The 17,123-nt window shown below is 43.0% G+C and overlaps 2 protein-coding genes across 2 annotated transcripts in view; one reads left to right on the top strand and one right to left on the bottom strand.

Moving 5' to 3' along the window:
• Nucleotides 1-11,493, bottom strand: part of LOC141117587 (uncharacterized) — a 43,593-nt gene extending 32,100 nt beyond the window's left edge. Inside the window, exon 1 of the mRNA XM_073610510.1 lies at nt 11,357-11,493. Coding sequence (XP_073466611.1) covers nt 11,357-11,405 — 49 coding nt within the window. The 5' untranslated portion in view covers nt 11,406-11,493. The remainder of the gene's footprint in view (nt 1-11,356) is intronic.
• The window catches only part of LOC141116650 (uncharacterized), a 210,737-nt gene that overhangs the window by 50,644 nt on the left and 142,970 nt on the right, over nt 1-17,123 (top strand). The gene's annotated exons all lie outside the window — the stretch shown is intronic.

Genomic DNA, 17,123 nt, shown 5'->3' with positions numbered 1-17,123 from the left:
GCCAACCCACCTGGCTGCAACTGCCGCTGTCACCAGCCCTCCTGGCTGCCTCTCTACACCAGCCCACATGACTGATTCTTCACCAGCTCACCCAGCTGACTCTCAGGAGATCTCTCAGGGAAGGATGAAGATTTAAGCACATCACTGTCTTCAGGGAGACTGGCTACATGTGGCATGTGGCAGCCCCCCCCCCCCCCCCTTTGTTAGTCCCCAATAGGGATGAACTTCGAGTTCGAGTCGAACTCATGTTCGACTCGAACATTGGCTGTTCGCAAGTTCGCCGAACAGCGAACAATTTGGGGTGTTTGCGGCAAATTCGAATGCCGCGGAACACCCTTTAAAAGTCTATGGGAGAAATCAAAAGTGCTAATTTTAAAGGTTTATAGTTTATATGCAAGTTATTGTCATAAAAAGTGTTTGGGACCAGGGTCCTGCCTTCAGGTCTGGTATGGATTTTAAGGGGAACCTCGCGCCAAAAAAAAAAAAAACGGCGTGGGGTCGAGGTGGAGAGGAAGTAGAGAGGAGACGTTTCTGGAAGTGGCAGCAGAGGAGTTTTCAAAGTCTGAATTGCTCTATGTGGAGTTTATTTTTCTCCATATATGCCTGGATGCCTGGATTCTTTGAGCCATCCCTCCAGAGAGACCCAGACCGTACAGGGTAGCAAGACATCGTAGATGTGACATAAGGCTTGTTATATCCAACATTGTGGTGAGTTTGTACCCCAGAGGGGCATGTGGAGCACTGTGTGGAGGATTTTTCGGTGATTTGTGCACTATCCAGCATGTTTTCCTGTTTCCACTGAACGAATCACACCAAGAACTTTTTTTACCTTTAGATGTATCTGCCTGCTACAGATCTGCACAATATTTAATTGTTTGATTGCATGTATACTTTATTCCATGCATATTTGTCAACAATTTGTAGTTGACAGGAGCGCCGCTTCCTGATAGAGGTTTTTTGCTAACCGATTGATGTATCGATCGGTGACAAATTGTTTTTATCTTTTATATCCATTAGTAATTTTTTCTTAAGTGGCTGCTATTTTACACATTACTTCCTTTGGAGGACTGTTTTTCATATTGTTTCATTGGTTATCCGTAGCGCTGAGTGGGGAGGAATTCAGGAACGGATAATTTTTTCTTCCTTTGTGTTTTTATTGCTACATATATATATCTATTCAGCCAGTGCTTGGCTCCCTCATTGTTGCCATGTTATGTGGCAGCTTTTAATCTTTTGTGAGGGCAGTGTCAAGGCTAAATATGACTTCTACAGAGAATCTTACACGACCTGCTTACACGGCTTGCTAAACCTCCACCAACACACAAGGTATTCTTTTGGTTCCACTAATGGTTGTTAGGGGTTCCTTGAGCATTAAGCATTGATGAACTGATCTTCTGCCTACACTGACCACTATTTTAACCACTTTAGCCCCGGACCATTATGCTGCCTAAGGACCAGAGGACTTTTTCCAATTTGGCACTGCGTCGCTTTAACTGCTAATTGCGCGGTCATGCAATGCTGTACCCAAACGAAATTTGCGTCCTTTTCTTCCCACGAATAGAGCTTTCTTTTGATGGTATTTGATCACCTCTGCCGTTTTTATTTTTTGCGCTATAAATGGAAAAAGACCGAAAATTTTGAAAAAAATGATATTTTCTACTTTTTGTTATAAAAAAAATCCAATAAACTCAATTTTAGTCATACATTTAGGCCAAAATGTATTCGGCCACATATCTTTGGTAAAAAAAATGTCAATAAGCGTATATTTATTGGTTTGCGCAAAAGTTATAGCGTTTACAAACTAGGGTACATTTTCTGGAATTTACACAGCTTTTAGTTTATGACTGCCTATGTCATTTCTTGAGGTGCTAAAATGGCAGGGCAGTACAAAACCCCCCCAAATGACCCCATTTTGGAAAGTAGACACCCCAAGGAAATTGCTGAGAGGCATGTTGAATCCATTGAATATTTATTTTTCTTGTCCCAAGTGATTGAATAATGACAAAAAAAAAAATAAAAAATTTACAAAAAGTTGTCACTAAATGATATATTGCTCACACATGCCATGGGCTTATGTGGAATTGCACCCCAAAATACATTCAGCTGCTTCTTCTGAGTACGGGGATACCACATATGTGGGACTTTTTGGGAGCCCAGCCGCGTACGGGGCCCCGATAACCAAGCACCTCCTTCATGATTTCTAAGGGAGTAAATTTTTGATTTCACTCCTCACTGCCTATCACAGTTTTGAAGGCCATAAAATGCCAAGATGGCACAAAACCCCCCCAAATGACCCCATTTTGGAAAGTAGACACCCCAAGCTATTTGCTGAGAGGCATGTTGAGTCCATGGAATATTTTATATTTTGACACAAGTTGCGGAAAAGTAACACATTTTTTTTTTTTTTTTTTTTTTGCACAAAGTTGTCACTAAATGATATATTGCTCAAACATGCCATGGGCATATGTGGAATTACACCCCAAAATACATTCAGCTGCTTCTCCTGAGTACGGGGATACCACATGTGTGGGACTTTTTGGGAGCCTAGCTTCATACGGGGCCCCGAAATCCAATCACCGCCTTCAGGATTTCTAAGGGCGTAAATTTTTGATTTCACTCCTCACTACCTATCACAGTTTCGAAGGCCATAAAATGCCAAGATAGCAAAAAAAACCCCCAAAATGACCCAATTTTGGAAAGTAGACACCCCAAGCTATTTGCTGAGAGGCATGGTGAGTATTTTGCAGCTCTAATTTGTTTTTGAAAATGAAGAAAGACAAGAAAAATGTATTTTTTTTTCTTTTTTCAATTTTCAAAAGTTTGTGACAAAAAGTGAGGTCTGCAAAATACTCACTATACCTCTCAGCAAATAGCTTGGGGTGTCTATTTTCCAAAATGGGGTCATTTGGGGGGGGGGGTTGTACCATCTGGGCATTCCATGGCCTCCGAAACTGTGATAGGCAGTGAAGAGTGAAATCAAAAATTTACACCCTTAGAAAGCCTGAAGGCGGTGCTTGGTTTTCGGGGTCCCGTACGCGGATAGGCTCCCAAAAAGTCTCACACATGTGGTATCCCCGTACTCAGGAGAAGCAACAGAATTTATTTTGGGGTGTAATTTCACATATCCCCATGGCATGTTTGAGCAATATATCATTTAGTGACAACTTTGTGCATAAAAAAAAAAAAAAAATTTTCTTTTTCCCGCAACTTGTGTCACAATATAAAATATTCCATGAACTCGACATTCCTCTCAGCAAATAGCTTGGGGTGTCTACTTTCCAAAATGGGGTCATTTGGGGAGGTTTTGAACTGTCCTGGCATTTTATGCACAACATTTAGAAGCTTATGTCACACATCACCCACTCTTCTAACCACTTGAAGACAAAGCCCTTTCTGACACTTTTTGTTTACATGAAAAAATTATTTTTTTTTGCTAGAAAATTACTTTGAACCCCCAAAAATTATATATTTTTTTAAAGCAAATGCCCTACAGATTAAAATGGTGGGTGTTTCATTTTTTTCACACAGTAATTGCGCAGCGATTTTTCAAACGCATTTCTTGGGGAAAAAACACACTTTTTAAAATTTGAATGCACTAAAACACACTATATTGCCCAAATGTTTGATGAGATAAAAAAGATGATCTTAGGCCGAGTACATGGATACCAAACATGACATGCTTTAAAATTGCGCACAAACATGCAGTGGCAACAAACGAAATACATTTTTAAAAGCCTTTAAAAGCCTTTACAGGTTACCACTTTAGATTTACAGAGGAGGTCTACTGCTAAAATTACTGCCCTCGATCTGACCTTCGCGGTGATACCTCACATGCATGGTGCAATTGCTGTTTACATTTGACGCCAGACCGACGCTTGCGTTCGCCTTTGCGCGAGAGCAGGGGGGGACAGGGGTGCTTTTTTTTTTTTCTTTATTAGTTTTTTGATTTTTTATCTTATTTTAAACTGTTCCTTTCATTTTTATGTTTTTTAATCATTTTTATTGTTATCTCAGGGAATGTAAATATCCCCTATGATAGCAATAGGTAGTGACAGGTACTCTTTTTTTAAAAAAATTGGGGTCTATTAGACCCTAGATCTCTCCTCTGCCTTCAAAGCATCTGACCACACCAAGATCGGTGTGATAAAATTTCCCAATTTTCCAATGGTGCTGTTTACATCCGGCGAAATCTAAGTCATGAAATGCTCGTAGCTTCCGGTTTCTTAGGCCATAGAGATGTTTGGAGCCATTCTGGTCTCTGATCAGCTCTATGGTCAGCTGGCTGAATCACCGGCTGCATTTTCAGGTTCCCTGTTGGGACAGGAGAGCCAGAGAAAAACATAGAAGACGGTGGGGGGGGGGGGGCATTCCCTCCCACAACTTGTAAAAGCAGTCTAGAGGCTAATTAGCCGCTAGGATTGCTTTTACATGAAAGCTGACCGCTGGCTGAAAAGAATGATACCAAGATGATACCTAAACCTGCAGGCATCATTCTGGTATAACCACTCAAAGTCCAGCAACATACCAGTACGTTGCTGGTCCTTGTTGGGCATATTGCATATTGTAAACTTTTTTTTCACGCAGCCTATGGGCTGAACGAAAAAAAGATATTGATCGGTGGGTATGCCCACCATTAGAATACCTCCCTTCATCCACCCACTTCTAATGATGGGCATACATGCACCATTTATATATGCCGAAGCATGGGGGCATCCTCCCGCAAAAGGCAGGAGCAAATCGCTCCTCCACCCACTGCTGCCCCCATGCTTCGGCATATATGCTGAAGTATGTAACTGTGGTGGTGAAATCACCTCCGACAGCGCTGGAGTCACGGCTTTATATATCGTGGGAGCAAACGCTGTTGCTGTCAAGATAAATAAATCCGCGCTGCAACTGAATGGTGTACCTGCTAAGCAAATGATGGTTAACAATAAAACAAAGTAACATTACAGTATAACAGTAAGACTTACCATACCTGCAAAGCAAATACAAAAAAAAACATAGTAAAAAATAAAACATTTAACGCAACCTGTGCCTAAAATATATATATGCCGAAGCATAGGGGCATCCTCCCGCAAAAGGCAGGAGCAAATCGCTCCTCCACCCACTGCTGCCCCCGCGCTTCGGCATACATGCTGAAGTATGTAACTGTGGTGGTAAAATCACCTCCGACAGCGCTGGAGTCACGGCTTTGTGTATCGTGGGAGCAAACGCTGTTGCTGTCAAGATAAATAAATCCGCTCTGCAGCTGAATGGCGTACCTGAAAACAATAAAATGGTTACCAACAAAACACAGTAAACAGTAAAGTATAAAAAAATGCATATCTGAAAAGCAAACATGGTAAAACATAATAACAATAAAACATTGCAGAATAGAATACAGTAAAAAAGAGCAGATAGATAGAGAATAGAGAGAGAGAGAACAATAAAACAACAACTATTTTAGTTTTTTTTATTTTATATTTTTTTTGTGTTTTTATTTTTTAATTTTTTTACACTTTTTTAAGTAACTTTTAACTTTTGTAACTGGTACCAGGTTTGGGTCTCAAAATGCGATGGCATCTTGGGAGACCCTGTGAAAGTGTGTCCTAGTCTGTGCAGTGCTGTACCCTACGCTAATACTCAACTAATGAATGGTAGCGTTCAAAACATTCACCAATGCAAAGACCAGGACTGCCAGGACAGGAGGGACAATAACACCGAGTGTCACGCCTAAATCTGCGCTTGCTGCAGACACGACATCTTTTTTGGGGGGCTCTTTGGGTAGGGGTACTTGGGAGGGCATAAGGAAAATGCCTCTCATGCAGCCGGCTTACTGCATTTGGTTGGGGATGGTGAGGTGGAGCACCGTCTGGATACAGAAGGGCTCTGACGATCTCTTCCTGGAATTTAAGGAAGGATCCAGTCTGTCCTGAAGCTCTGTATATCACATAAGCATTCAGCAAAGCCAATTGAAATAAATAAACAGACACTTTTTTGTACCAGCTTCTGGCCTTACGGGAAACTAGGTACGGCGCCAACAACTGGTCGTTGAGGTCCACCCTTCCCATATTTTGGTTATATTCGTGGACACAGAGGGGTTTCTCCACAACACCAGTCGCCGTAGTAATTTGGGTCGTCGTGTCTGCATGAAGGGAGGTAAAAACGAAAACATTCTTATTGTCCCTCCACTTCATAGCGAGCAAGTTATTACACTTCAAGCAGGCTCTCTCCCCCAGCCGAAGACGGGAATCTACAAGCCGCTGGGGAAAGCCCCGGCGATTAGGTCGCACGGTGCCACATGCTCCAATCTGCTGATCAAACAAGTGACTAAAAAGTGGCACGCTCGTATAATAATTGTCCACGTACAAGTGGTACCCCTTTCCGAATAAGGGTGACACCAAGTCCCACACTATCTTGCCAGCGCTTCCTATGTAGTCAGGGCAGTTTGTCGGCTCTACGTGACTATCTTTGCCCTCGTAACCATAAAACTACATGTATAGCCTGTGGCCCTGTCACAGAGCTTATACATCTTGACCCCGTATCTGGCACGCTTGCTGGGAAGGTACTGTTTGAATGACAAGCGGCCAGAAAATGTAATCAGGGACTCATCAACGCAGACAACTTGATGGGGAGTAAACAAGTCTGCAAAACGTTGGTTGAAGTGGTGTACGAGGGGCCGAATTTTGTAGAGCCGATCGTATGCAGGGTCTCCACGAGGACGACAGAGTTCATTGTCATTGAAGTGCATCAGTGGACCAATATGACCGCGACTTACCCTTTTTATTTATGCCCATGTTGAGGGAAAGGCCCAGAAAGATCTTAAATTCGGAGACCGTAGTTGGTCTCCAATCTCTGGCAAGGGAGGGGATTAGCGGCGATGTGTTGACCAGCATATAAATTGCTTTGGTCCACAATAGATCTATAGAGATCTTCGGTGAAAAACAGTGAATAAAAATCAAGTGACGTAAAATCAACTGTTTCCACCTGAATCCTGGGTTGGCCAGTGAATGGGGGAAGTACGGGTGCTGCAGAAGTGGTGGGTTCCCAATTCGGATTGGCGAATGCAGCAGGAAGGGCACTATGGGCACGACGGGCCTGTCTTTGTCTTCTTGGTGGCAGCGGGAGACTACTTGTGCTTGCCACCTCGCCAGCTTGAACTGCACTTATGGGACTCGCCACGTCACCACGTGATACTGCAGTGCTGGATGTACGACCAGGGTGTACTAGGCCGCTGGTGCTTGCCAGTTCACCAGAAGGAATAGCGGCACTAGTACTTCTCTGCTCCATACGAGAGCCTTGCGGTTCTTGCACTTCAAGGACAGAAGAAGAAGATTGGGGTCTGGTACGCCTGACCTTGGCAGGGACCACAACTCCGTCGTCAGAGCTATCTGTCATGGAGCCGCTGTCCTCTAGAGGATCGTATTCTGAGCCTGAATCTGACAGATGAGTGACTTCCTCTTCACTATCTGTCATGCTCAGAAACGTGTAGGCCTCTTCACTAGTGTACCTTCGATTTGCCATTTTGGGCTCTAAATTTAGGGGTACACTAGTGAGACTCACAGGCAGAAAAGCTCCTAACTGTCAGCGACTGTATCAAAACGCTACCAAAAAACTGTTAGCGATCGCAGGGATCAGGCCTGACTCTGCGAACGCTGCAGTTATGTGTGCTTAGTGTTTTGTAAGTGTCAGTGATCGATCGATACTGCACTTGGGTGGGCTGGGCAGGGCTGGGCCGAGGGGCAAAACGCAGGTGCTAGCAGGTATCTGGGCTGATCCCGCTAACACTGTGTTTATGGGAACCCTAAACTGCTGGGGATGCTAGTATAGATCTGATCGGATCAGATATCAATCCGCTCAGATACTATAGCACTAAGGGAGGTGTATGCTGCGTGCGTGGGTGTTAGCGGTACTGGCGCTACCCTGACGCTGCCTAGGGCGACGCAGACCTTATCTGACCCTAAAAACTTAACTTATATCACCGCCGGGCAATTAGGGGGTTAAACCCTTATAAGGTAATAAACGGCGGGTGCCCTAAAACTATAAAAAACAAACTAACTAACCAGCGTCACCCGTAACACTTATACGGTGATCGCTGGTGAAAGGGTTAACTAGGGGGCAATCAGGGGGTTAAAACCTTTATTAGGTAGTATATGGGGGTCCCTGTCGCTATAAAACACTGACAGCGAACCTATATACTTACCTCCCTAACTAGCGTCACCTGTGTCACTAATACAACGATCAGAAAAAAGATCGCTTAGCGACACTGGTGACGGCGGGTGATCAAGGGGTTAACCTTTATTAGGGGGGGGTTAGGGGGGTACCCTGGACCTAAAGGGGGCTAACCCTGACTGCCCTAACACTTATAACTGTCACAAACTGACACCCATGCAAAAAAAAAAAACTGCTATTGGTGTCAGTGTGACAGGGGGTACAGGGGGGTGATCGGGGGGTGATGGGGGGTGAAAAGTGTGCCTGGCATGTTCTACTGGAAGTGTAGTGTTGGTGCACTTACTTGGATGTCTTCTCTCCTCGGCGTCGGATCGAAAAGACCGGCTCGAGGAGGGATGACATCACTTCCTCTCCCTCTGTTTACATTACAGAGGGAAAGGAAGCGTTTTCATTCGCCGGCAACGATCGGGAGGGGGTGGCCACGAATGGATGGCCTCCCCCTCACCTCTCATCGCCCGGGAAGAAATGGCGACCGCCTCGGGCACCGGGGGGGGGGGTCTAATCGGACCCCCCACCCGCGGAAGGCAGATCACGTATATGTACGTGATTCTGCCTGTCCGTGCCATTCTGCCGACGTACATCGGCGTGAGGCGGTCGTCAAGTGGTTAAGGAAGCAATTTTCCATTTTACCATCAGTAATAGGGGGGCACTACACTGTGTTTAAATTCTGTTTATTCATTTAAAAGTAACAACAACAACAATGCAACACAATCGAAAACCCAAATACCTTTCATAGAATATGCAAAAGAAAAAACAATAGAAAACCATATTGGTTTTGTAGACACTACAATATAAATATAGTTACAAACATATAATAAAAGATGTATCCCCTAGGAGCTTATTCTTACAAACATATATATCATATTTGTCCTCCAGCTCCCCAAACCACCCCTTACTTCCTGTGTTGGTGAAGCAAACCAAGCAGGGGGGTGTTGAAAAATTATCTGCCCTGGGTGTCAATACTGTGGGTGTGCCATGATCTATTGTAGAGTACCTTGAGTAGATAGTATAATTTTAGCAAGGGTTCTCAAAGGTCTAAAAAGTATTCCAGGGGTAAAAATTTTTGAAAAGGATGGGTGATCCTAAACATGAAAACAATGAAAATGGCTGCGACATTTGGTCATTATTAAGCTAGCTCCTTCCCTGAAGTCTGCTTAAAGGGTCAGTCTTCATAAATATATATATATATATATATATATATATATATATATATATATATATATATATATATATATGCAGTATCTCACAAAAGTGAGTACACCCTTCACATTTGTGTAAATATTTTATTATATCTTTTCATGTGACAACACTGAAGAAATGACACTTTGCTACAATGTAAAGTAGTGAGTGTACAGCTTGTATAACAGTGTAAATTTGCTGTCCCCTCAAAATAACACACAGCCATTAATGACTAAACCGCTGGCATCAAAAGTGAGTACACCCCTAAGTGAAAATGTCCAAATTGGGCCCCAAGTATTATTATTTTGTGTGGCCACCATTATTTTCCAGCACTGCCTTAACCCTCTTGGACATGGAGTTCACCAGAGCTTCACAGGTTGCCACTGGAGTCCTCTTCCACTCCTCCATGATGACATCACGGAGCTGGTGGATGTTAGAGACCTTGCGCTCCTCCACCTTCCGTTTGAGGATGCCCCACAGATACTCAATAGGGTTTAGGTCTGGAGACATGCTTGGCCAGTCCATCAACTTTACCCTCAGCTTCTTTAGCAAGGCTGTGGTCGTCTTGGAGGTGTGTTTGGGGTGGTTATCATGTTGGAATATTGCCCTGCGGCCCAGTCTCTGAAGGGAGGGGATCATGTTCTGCTTCAGTATGTCACAGTACATGTTGGCATTCATGGTTCCCTCAATGAACTGTATCTCCCCAGTGCCGGCAGCACTCATGCAGCCCCAGACCATGACACTCCCACCACCATGCTTGACTGTAGGCAAGACACACTTGTCTTTGTACTCCTCACCTGGTTATTGTCACACACGCTTGACACCATCTGAACCAAATAAGTTTATCTTTGTCTCATCAGACCACAGGACATGGTTCCAGTAATCCATGCCCTTAGTCTGCTTGTCTTCAGGAAACTGTTTGCGGGCTTTCCTGTGCATCATCTATAGAAGAGGCTTCCTTCTGGGACGTCAGCCATGCAGACCAATTTGATTCAGTGTGTGGCGTATGGTCTGAGCCCTGACAGGCTGACCCCCACCTCTTCAACCTCTGCAGCAATGCTGGCAGCACTCTTACGTCTATTTCCCAAAGACAACCTCTGGATATGACGCTGAGCACGTGCACTCAACTGCTTTGGTTGACCATGACGAGGCCTGTTCTGAGTGGAACCTGTCCTGTTAAACCGCTGTCTTGGCCACCGTGCTGCAGCTCAGTTTTAGGGTCTTGGCAATCTTCTTATAGCCTAGGCCATCTTTATGTAGAGCAACAATACTTTTTTTCAGATCCTCAGAGGGTTCTTTGCCATGAGGTGCCATGTTGAACTTCCAGTGACCAGTATGAGAGAGTGAGAGCGATAACACCAAATTTAACAAACCTGCTCCCCATCCACACCTGAGATCTTGCAACACTAACGAGTCACATGACACCGGGGAGGGAAAATGGCTAATTGGGCCCAATTTGGACATTTTCACTTAGGGGTGTACTCACTTTTGTTGCCAGTGGTTTAGACATTAATGGCTGTGTGTTGAGCTATTTTGAGGGGACAGCAAATTTACACTGTTATACAAGCTGTACACTCACTACATTGTAGCAAAGTATCATTTCTTCAGTGTTGTCACATGAAAAGATAGAAGAAAATATTTACAAAAATGTGAGGGGTGTACTCACTCTTGTGAGATACTGTATTTGCTCTTTTGTGATCATGTGGACTTTTTATTTGATTTTAAACTTCACGTTAATATTTATTTGGTGAATTTGGTATGTTAAAAGCCTGGCTTTCTCTTTAGACATGCGCATTTACAAATGCCAGTGCTGTGATTACTAGCTACCAACCCATTAAAATCAACTGTTCTACTCTGATTAGCTCCAAAGAGTTTTCACCTTATTTACTGTATACATTCATAAAAACAGCTATAGTATGTTTAACGGCGCATTAAAAAGCAATGTCCGCCATGTGCGGTGACTCACCTTTGTGAATGCAAAGGAATATTATAACAGGTAAGATCATTATCTCCATTTTGTCCTTGTTATTTGCTTGTTCTATGATTTCAGAATGCCGTCTTATGAAAGTTTGCAGCCTTACTGCCCATCCGCAAGCACATCTGTCCACTGAAAGCTAACCGGTAACCAAGCTGAGACCTCAATTTTCAAAAACAGGAAGGAAATGATTAAACTTGTAACTAGGACTTCATATGTAAAAGGGATAGTAAGGCATGCTCATATTTCAAGTTATTATTAAATTAATTAACGTATATTAATTTTTGATGCAACTTTCCCATCTTTCCCACATATTTGCTTGTCTATATTTTTTATACTAATTCTAAAGATCTATAGACTATTTGCAAGAGGAAGGCAAGGTAGCTTCTGCAATACATACCTGCTCTAGATATACGGCTTAATAAAGAGCAACATTTAACCGTTTGGCTGCCAGGGGTGTTTATGTTTTGTTTTTTGCACACATATTTTTTATCAAAGTAGACACCCACGAGAATAACGTTTTTTACAAATTTTTATTTAGCAAAAAAGGCAGTTTCCAAAATAATCAAAGAAACAGGTAAAAAAAAAAGTAGCATCCATGGGTACAAAGCACTACTACAAGTATTTGACAGGCATATCATGAGTACAATTCAGTAGCAAAGGAGTAAGAACACAATTAGGCTGATGTTAGAATTTTCTTCTCCTGTGATCAATCAAACTCCAGATGTATTGAAAAGCTGACAATTTATTTCAGATGTGTCACACAAAAGGATGATGCTTACAAGCCAAAAGATGCAGTAAGAATAGATGTACATCCCCCCTCCTAATACCTACAATAATATAGGGATAACGCTTCAATTGGCTGAGAAAACACAGATAGCGTGCCTGGTACAAAATGGTACTTTATTTGGCTAATTAGTGTTTTTCTGTACAGTCTTGTTCTACCATATATGGTTAAGCCTAATCATCCTACAACTTACTATGGAGTTAGTTAACCACTTCAGCCCCGGAAGGATTTACCCCCTTCCTGACCAGAGCACTTTTTACAATTTGGCACTGCGTCGCTTTAACTGCTAATTGCGCGGTCATGCAATGCTGTACCCAAACGAAATTTGCGTCCTTTTGTTCCCACAAATAGAGCTTTCTTTTGATGGTATTTGATCACCTCTGCAGTTTTTATTTTTTGCGCTATAAACGGAAAAAGACCGAAAATTTAAAAAAAAATTATATTTTCTAATTTTTGTTATAAAAAAAATCCAATAAACTCAATTTTAGTCATACATTTGGGCCAAAATGTATTCGGCCACCTGTCTTTGTTAAAAAAAATGTCAATAAGCATATATTTATTGGTTTGCGCAAAAGTTATAGCGTCTACAAACTGGGGTACATTTTCTGTAATTTACACAGCTTTTAGTTTATGACTGCCTATGTCATTTCTTGAGGTGCTAAAATGGCAGGGCAGTACAAACCCCCCCCAAATTACCCCATTTTGGAAAGTAGACACCCCAAGGAAATTGCTGAGAGGCATGTTTAGCCCATTGAATATTAATTTTTTTTGTCCCAAGTGATTGAATAATGACAAAAAAAAAAATTACAAAAAGTTGTCACTTAATGATATATTGCTCACACAGGCCATGGGCATATGTGGAATTGCACCCCAAAATACATTCAGCTGCTTCTCCTGAGTACGGGGATACCACATGTGTGGGACTTTTTGGGAGCCTAGCCGCGTACGGGGCCCCGAAAACCAATCACCGCCTTCAGGATTTCTAAGGGCGTAAATTTTTGAATTCACTCCTCACTACCTATCACAGTTTTGAAGGCCATAAAATGCCCAGATGGCACAAACCCCCCCAAATGACCTCATTTTGGAAAGTAGACACCCCAAGCTATTTGCTGAGAGGCATGGTGAGTATTTTGCAGCTCTCATTTGTTTTTGAAAATGAAGAAAGACAAGAAAAAAAACTTTTTTCAATTTTCAAAACTTTGTGACAAAAACTGAAGTCTGCAAAATACTCACTATACCTCTCAGCAAATAGCTTGGGGTGTCTACTTTACAAAATAGGGTCATTTGGGGGGTTTGTACCACCTGGGCATTCCATGGCCTCTGAAACTGTGATAGGTAGTGAAGAGTGAAATCAAAAATTTACGCCCTTAGAAAGCCTGCTTGGTTTTCGGGGTCCCGTACGCGGCTAGGCTCCCAAAAAGTCTCACACATGTGGTATCCCCATACTCAGGAGAAGCAACAGAATGTATTTTAGGGTGTAATTTCACATATTCCCATGGCATGTTTGAGCAATATATCATTTAGTGACAACTTTGTGCAAAAAAAAAAAAAAAATTGTCTTTTGTGTCACAATATAAAATATTCCATAGACTCGACATGCCTCTCAGCATATAGCTTGGGGTGTCTACTTTCCAAAATGGGGTCATTTGGGGGGGTTTGAACTGTCCTGGCATTTTATGCACAACATTTAGAAGCTTATGTCACACATCACCCACTCTTCTAACCACTTGAAGACAAAGCCCTTTCTGACACTTTTTGTTTACATGAAAAAATATTTTTTTTTGCAAGAAAATTACTTTGACCCCCCAAACATTATATTTTTTTAAAGCAAATGCCCTACAGATTAAAATGGTGGCTGTTTCATTTTTTTTTTTTCACACAGTATTTGCACAGCGATTTTTCAAACGCATTTTTTGGGGAAAAAACACACTTTTTTAAATTTTAATGCACTAAAACACACTATATTGCCCAAATGTTTGATGAAATAAAAAAGATGATATTAGGCCGAGTACATGGATACCAAACATGACATGCTTTAAAATTGCGCACAAACGTGCAGTGGCAACAAAATAAATACATTTTTAAAAGCCTTTAAAAGCCTTTACAGGTTACCACTTTAGATTTACAGAGGAGGTCTACTGCTAAAATGACTGCCCTCGATCTGACCTTCGCGGTGATACCTCACATGCATGGTGCAATTGCTGTTTACATTTGACGCCAGACCGACGCTTGCGTTCGCCTTAGCGCGAGAGCAGGGGGGGACAGGGGTGCTTTTTTTTTTTTCTTTATTAGTTTTTTGATTTTTTATCTTATTTTAAACTGTTCCTTTCATTTTTTTTAATCATTTTTATTGTTATCTCAGGGAATGTAAATATCCCCTATGATAGCAATAGGTAGTGACAGGTACTCTTTTTTGAAAAAATTGGGATCTATTAGACCCTAGATCTCTCCTCTGCCCTCAAAGCATCTGACCACACCAAGATCGGTGTGATAAAATGCTTTCCCAATTTCCCAATGGCGCTGTTTACAACCGGCGAAATCTAAGTCATGAAATTCTCGTAGCTTCCGGTTTCTTAGGCCATAGAGATGTTTGGAGCCACTCTGGTCTCTGATTAGCTCTATGGTCAGCTGGCTGAATCACCGGCTGCATTCTCAGGTTCCCTGTTGAGACAGGAGAGCCAGAGAAAAACACGGAAGACGGTGGGGGGGGGGGGGGCATTCCCTCCCACTGCTTGTAAAAGCAGTCTAGAGGCTAATTAGCCACTAGGATTGCTTTTACATGAAAGCCAACCGCTGGCTGAAAAGAATGACACCAAGATGATACCTAAACCTGTAGGCATCATTCTGGTATAACCAGTAAGTCGTGAATGGCGTACCTGGAGACAAAAAAAAGGTTAACAATTAAACACAGTAAACGGTAAAGTATAAAAAATTGCATACCTGAAAAGCAAACATGACAAAACATAATAACAGTAAAACATTGCAGAATAGAATACAGTAAAAAAGAGCAGAACAATAGAGAGAGAATACAGAGAGAGAGAACAATAAAACAACAACTATTTTTTTATATTTTATATATTTTTTTGTTTTTTGTTTTTTGTTTTTTTTTTTTACACTTTTTTTTGTAACTGTAACTTTTATAACTGTAACCGGTTCCAGGTTCGGGTCTCTCAAAATGTGATGGCATCTTGGGAGACCCTGTGAAAGTGTGCCTAGTCTGTGCAATGCTGTACCCTACGCTAATACTCAACTAGTGTATGGTAGCGTTCAAAACATTCACCAATGCAAAGACCAGGATTGTCAGGACAGGAGGGACAATAATAGCGGGTGTCACGCCTATATCCGTGCTTGCTGCAGACATGACATCTTTTTTGGGGGGGGTCCATTGGGTAGGGGTACTCGGGAGGACATAAAGAAAATGCCTCTCATGCAACCGACTGCATTTGGTTGGGGATGTGAATGGGGGAAGTACGGGTGCTGCAGAAGTAGTGGGTTCCCAATTAGGATTGGCGAATGCAGCAGGAAGGGCATTATGGGCATGACGGGCCTGTTTGTCTTCTTCTTGGTGGCAGCGGGACACTACTTGTGCTTGCCACCTCACCAGCTTGAACTGCACTTATGGGACTCGCCACGTCACCAAGTGTTACTGCAGTGCTGGTTTGACTACGACCGGGGTGTACTAGGCCGCTGGTGCTTGCCAGTTCACCAAAACGCTACCAAAAAAACTGTTAGCGATCGCAGGGATCAGGCCTGACTCTGCGAACGCTGCAGTTATGCATTTAGTGTTTTGTAAGTGACATTGATCGATCGATACTGCACTTGGGTGGGCTGGGCTGGGCCGGGTGGAGGGGCAAAATGCAGGTGCTAGCAGGTATCTGGGCTGATCCCGCTAACACTGCGTTTTTGGGAACCCTAAACTGCTGGGGACTCTAGTATAGATCTGATTGGATCAGATATTGATCCGTTCAGATACTATACCACTAAGGGAGGTGTACGGTGCGTGCGTGGGTGTCTAGCGCTACTGGCGCTAACCTGACGCTGCTTGGGGCTGGTGCTTGCCAGTTCACCAAAATGCTACCAAAAAACTGTTAGCGATCGCAGGGATCAGGCCTGACTCTGCGAATGCTGCAGTTATGCTTTTAGTGTTTTGTAAGTGACAGTGATCGATCGATACTGCACTTGGGTGGGCTGGACTGGGCCGGGTGGAGGGGCAAAATGCAGGTGCTAGCAGGTATCTGGGCTGATCCTGCTAACATTGCGTTTTTGGGAACCCTAAACTGCTGGGGACGCTAGTATAGATCTGATCGGATCAGATATTGATGCGTTCAGATACTATACCACTAAGGGAGGCGTATGCTGCGTGCGTGGGTGTTAGCGGTACTGGTGCTAATCTGACGCTGCTTGGGGCAACGCATATCACCGCCGGGCGATCGGGGGGCTAAACCCTTATTCGGTAATAAACGGCGGGTGCCCTGACACTATAAAAAATAAACGAACTAACTAGCATCACCCGTAACAGTTATACGGTGATCAGTGGTGAAAGGGTTAACTAGGGGGCAATCAAGGGGTTAAAACCTTTACTAGGTAGTATATGGGGGTCCCTGACGCTATAAAACGCTGACGGCGAACCTAAATATTTAGGTCCCTAACTAGCGTCACCAGTGACACTAATACAGAGATCAGAAAAATGATCGCTTAGTGACAGTGGCGACGGGGGGTGATCAAGGGGTTAAAACTTTATTAGGGCGGGTACCCTAGACCTAAAGAGGGCTAACACTAACTGCCCTACCACAGTAACTGTCACAAACTGACACCATGCGGTAATCAGAAAAAAAAAAAAACTGCTTGGTGTCAGTGTGACGGGGGGGGGTGATTGGGGGGGGATCGAGGGGTAAAGGGGGGTGTAATGTATGCCTGGCATGTTCTACTGTGTGTGTTTTACCATCACTCGGATGTCTTCTCTCCTCTGCG

Source organism: Aquarana catesbeiana, linkage group LG13 (genome assembly GCF_042186555.1).
Source record: "Aquarana catesbeiana isolate 2022-GZ linkage group LG13, ASM4218655v1, whole genome shotgun sequence".
Classification (NCBI taxonomy): Eukaryota; Metazoa; Chordata; class Amphibia; order Anura; family Ranidae; genus Aquarana; species Aquarana catesbeiana.
The sequence above is the reverse complement of the archived record's forward strand: the minus strand, read 5'-3'. Positions and strand labels throughout refer to the sequence as shown.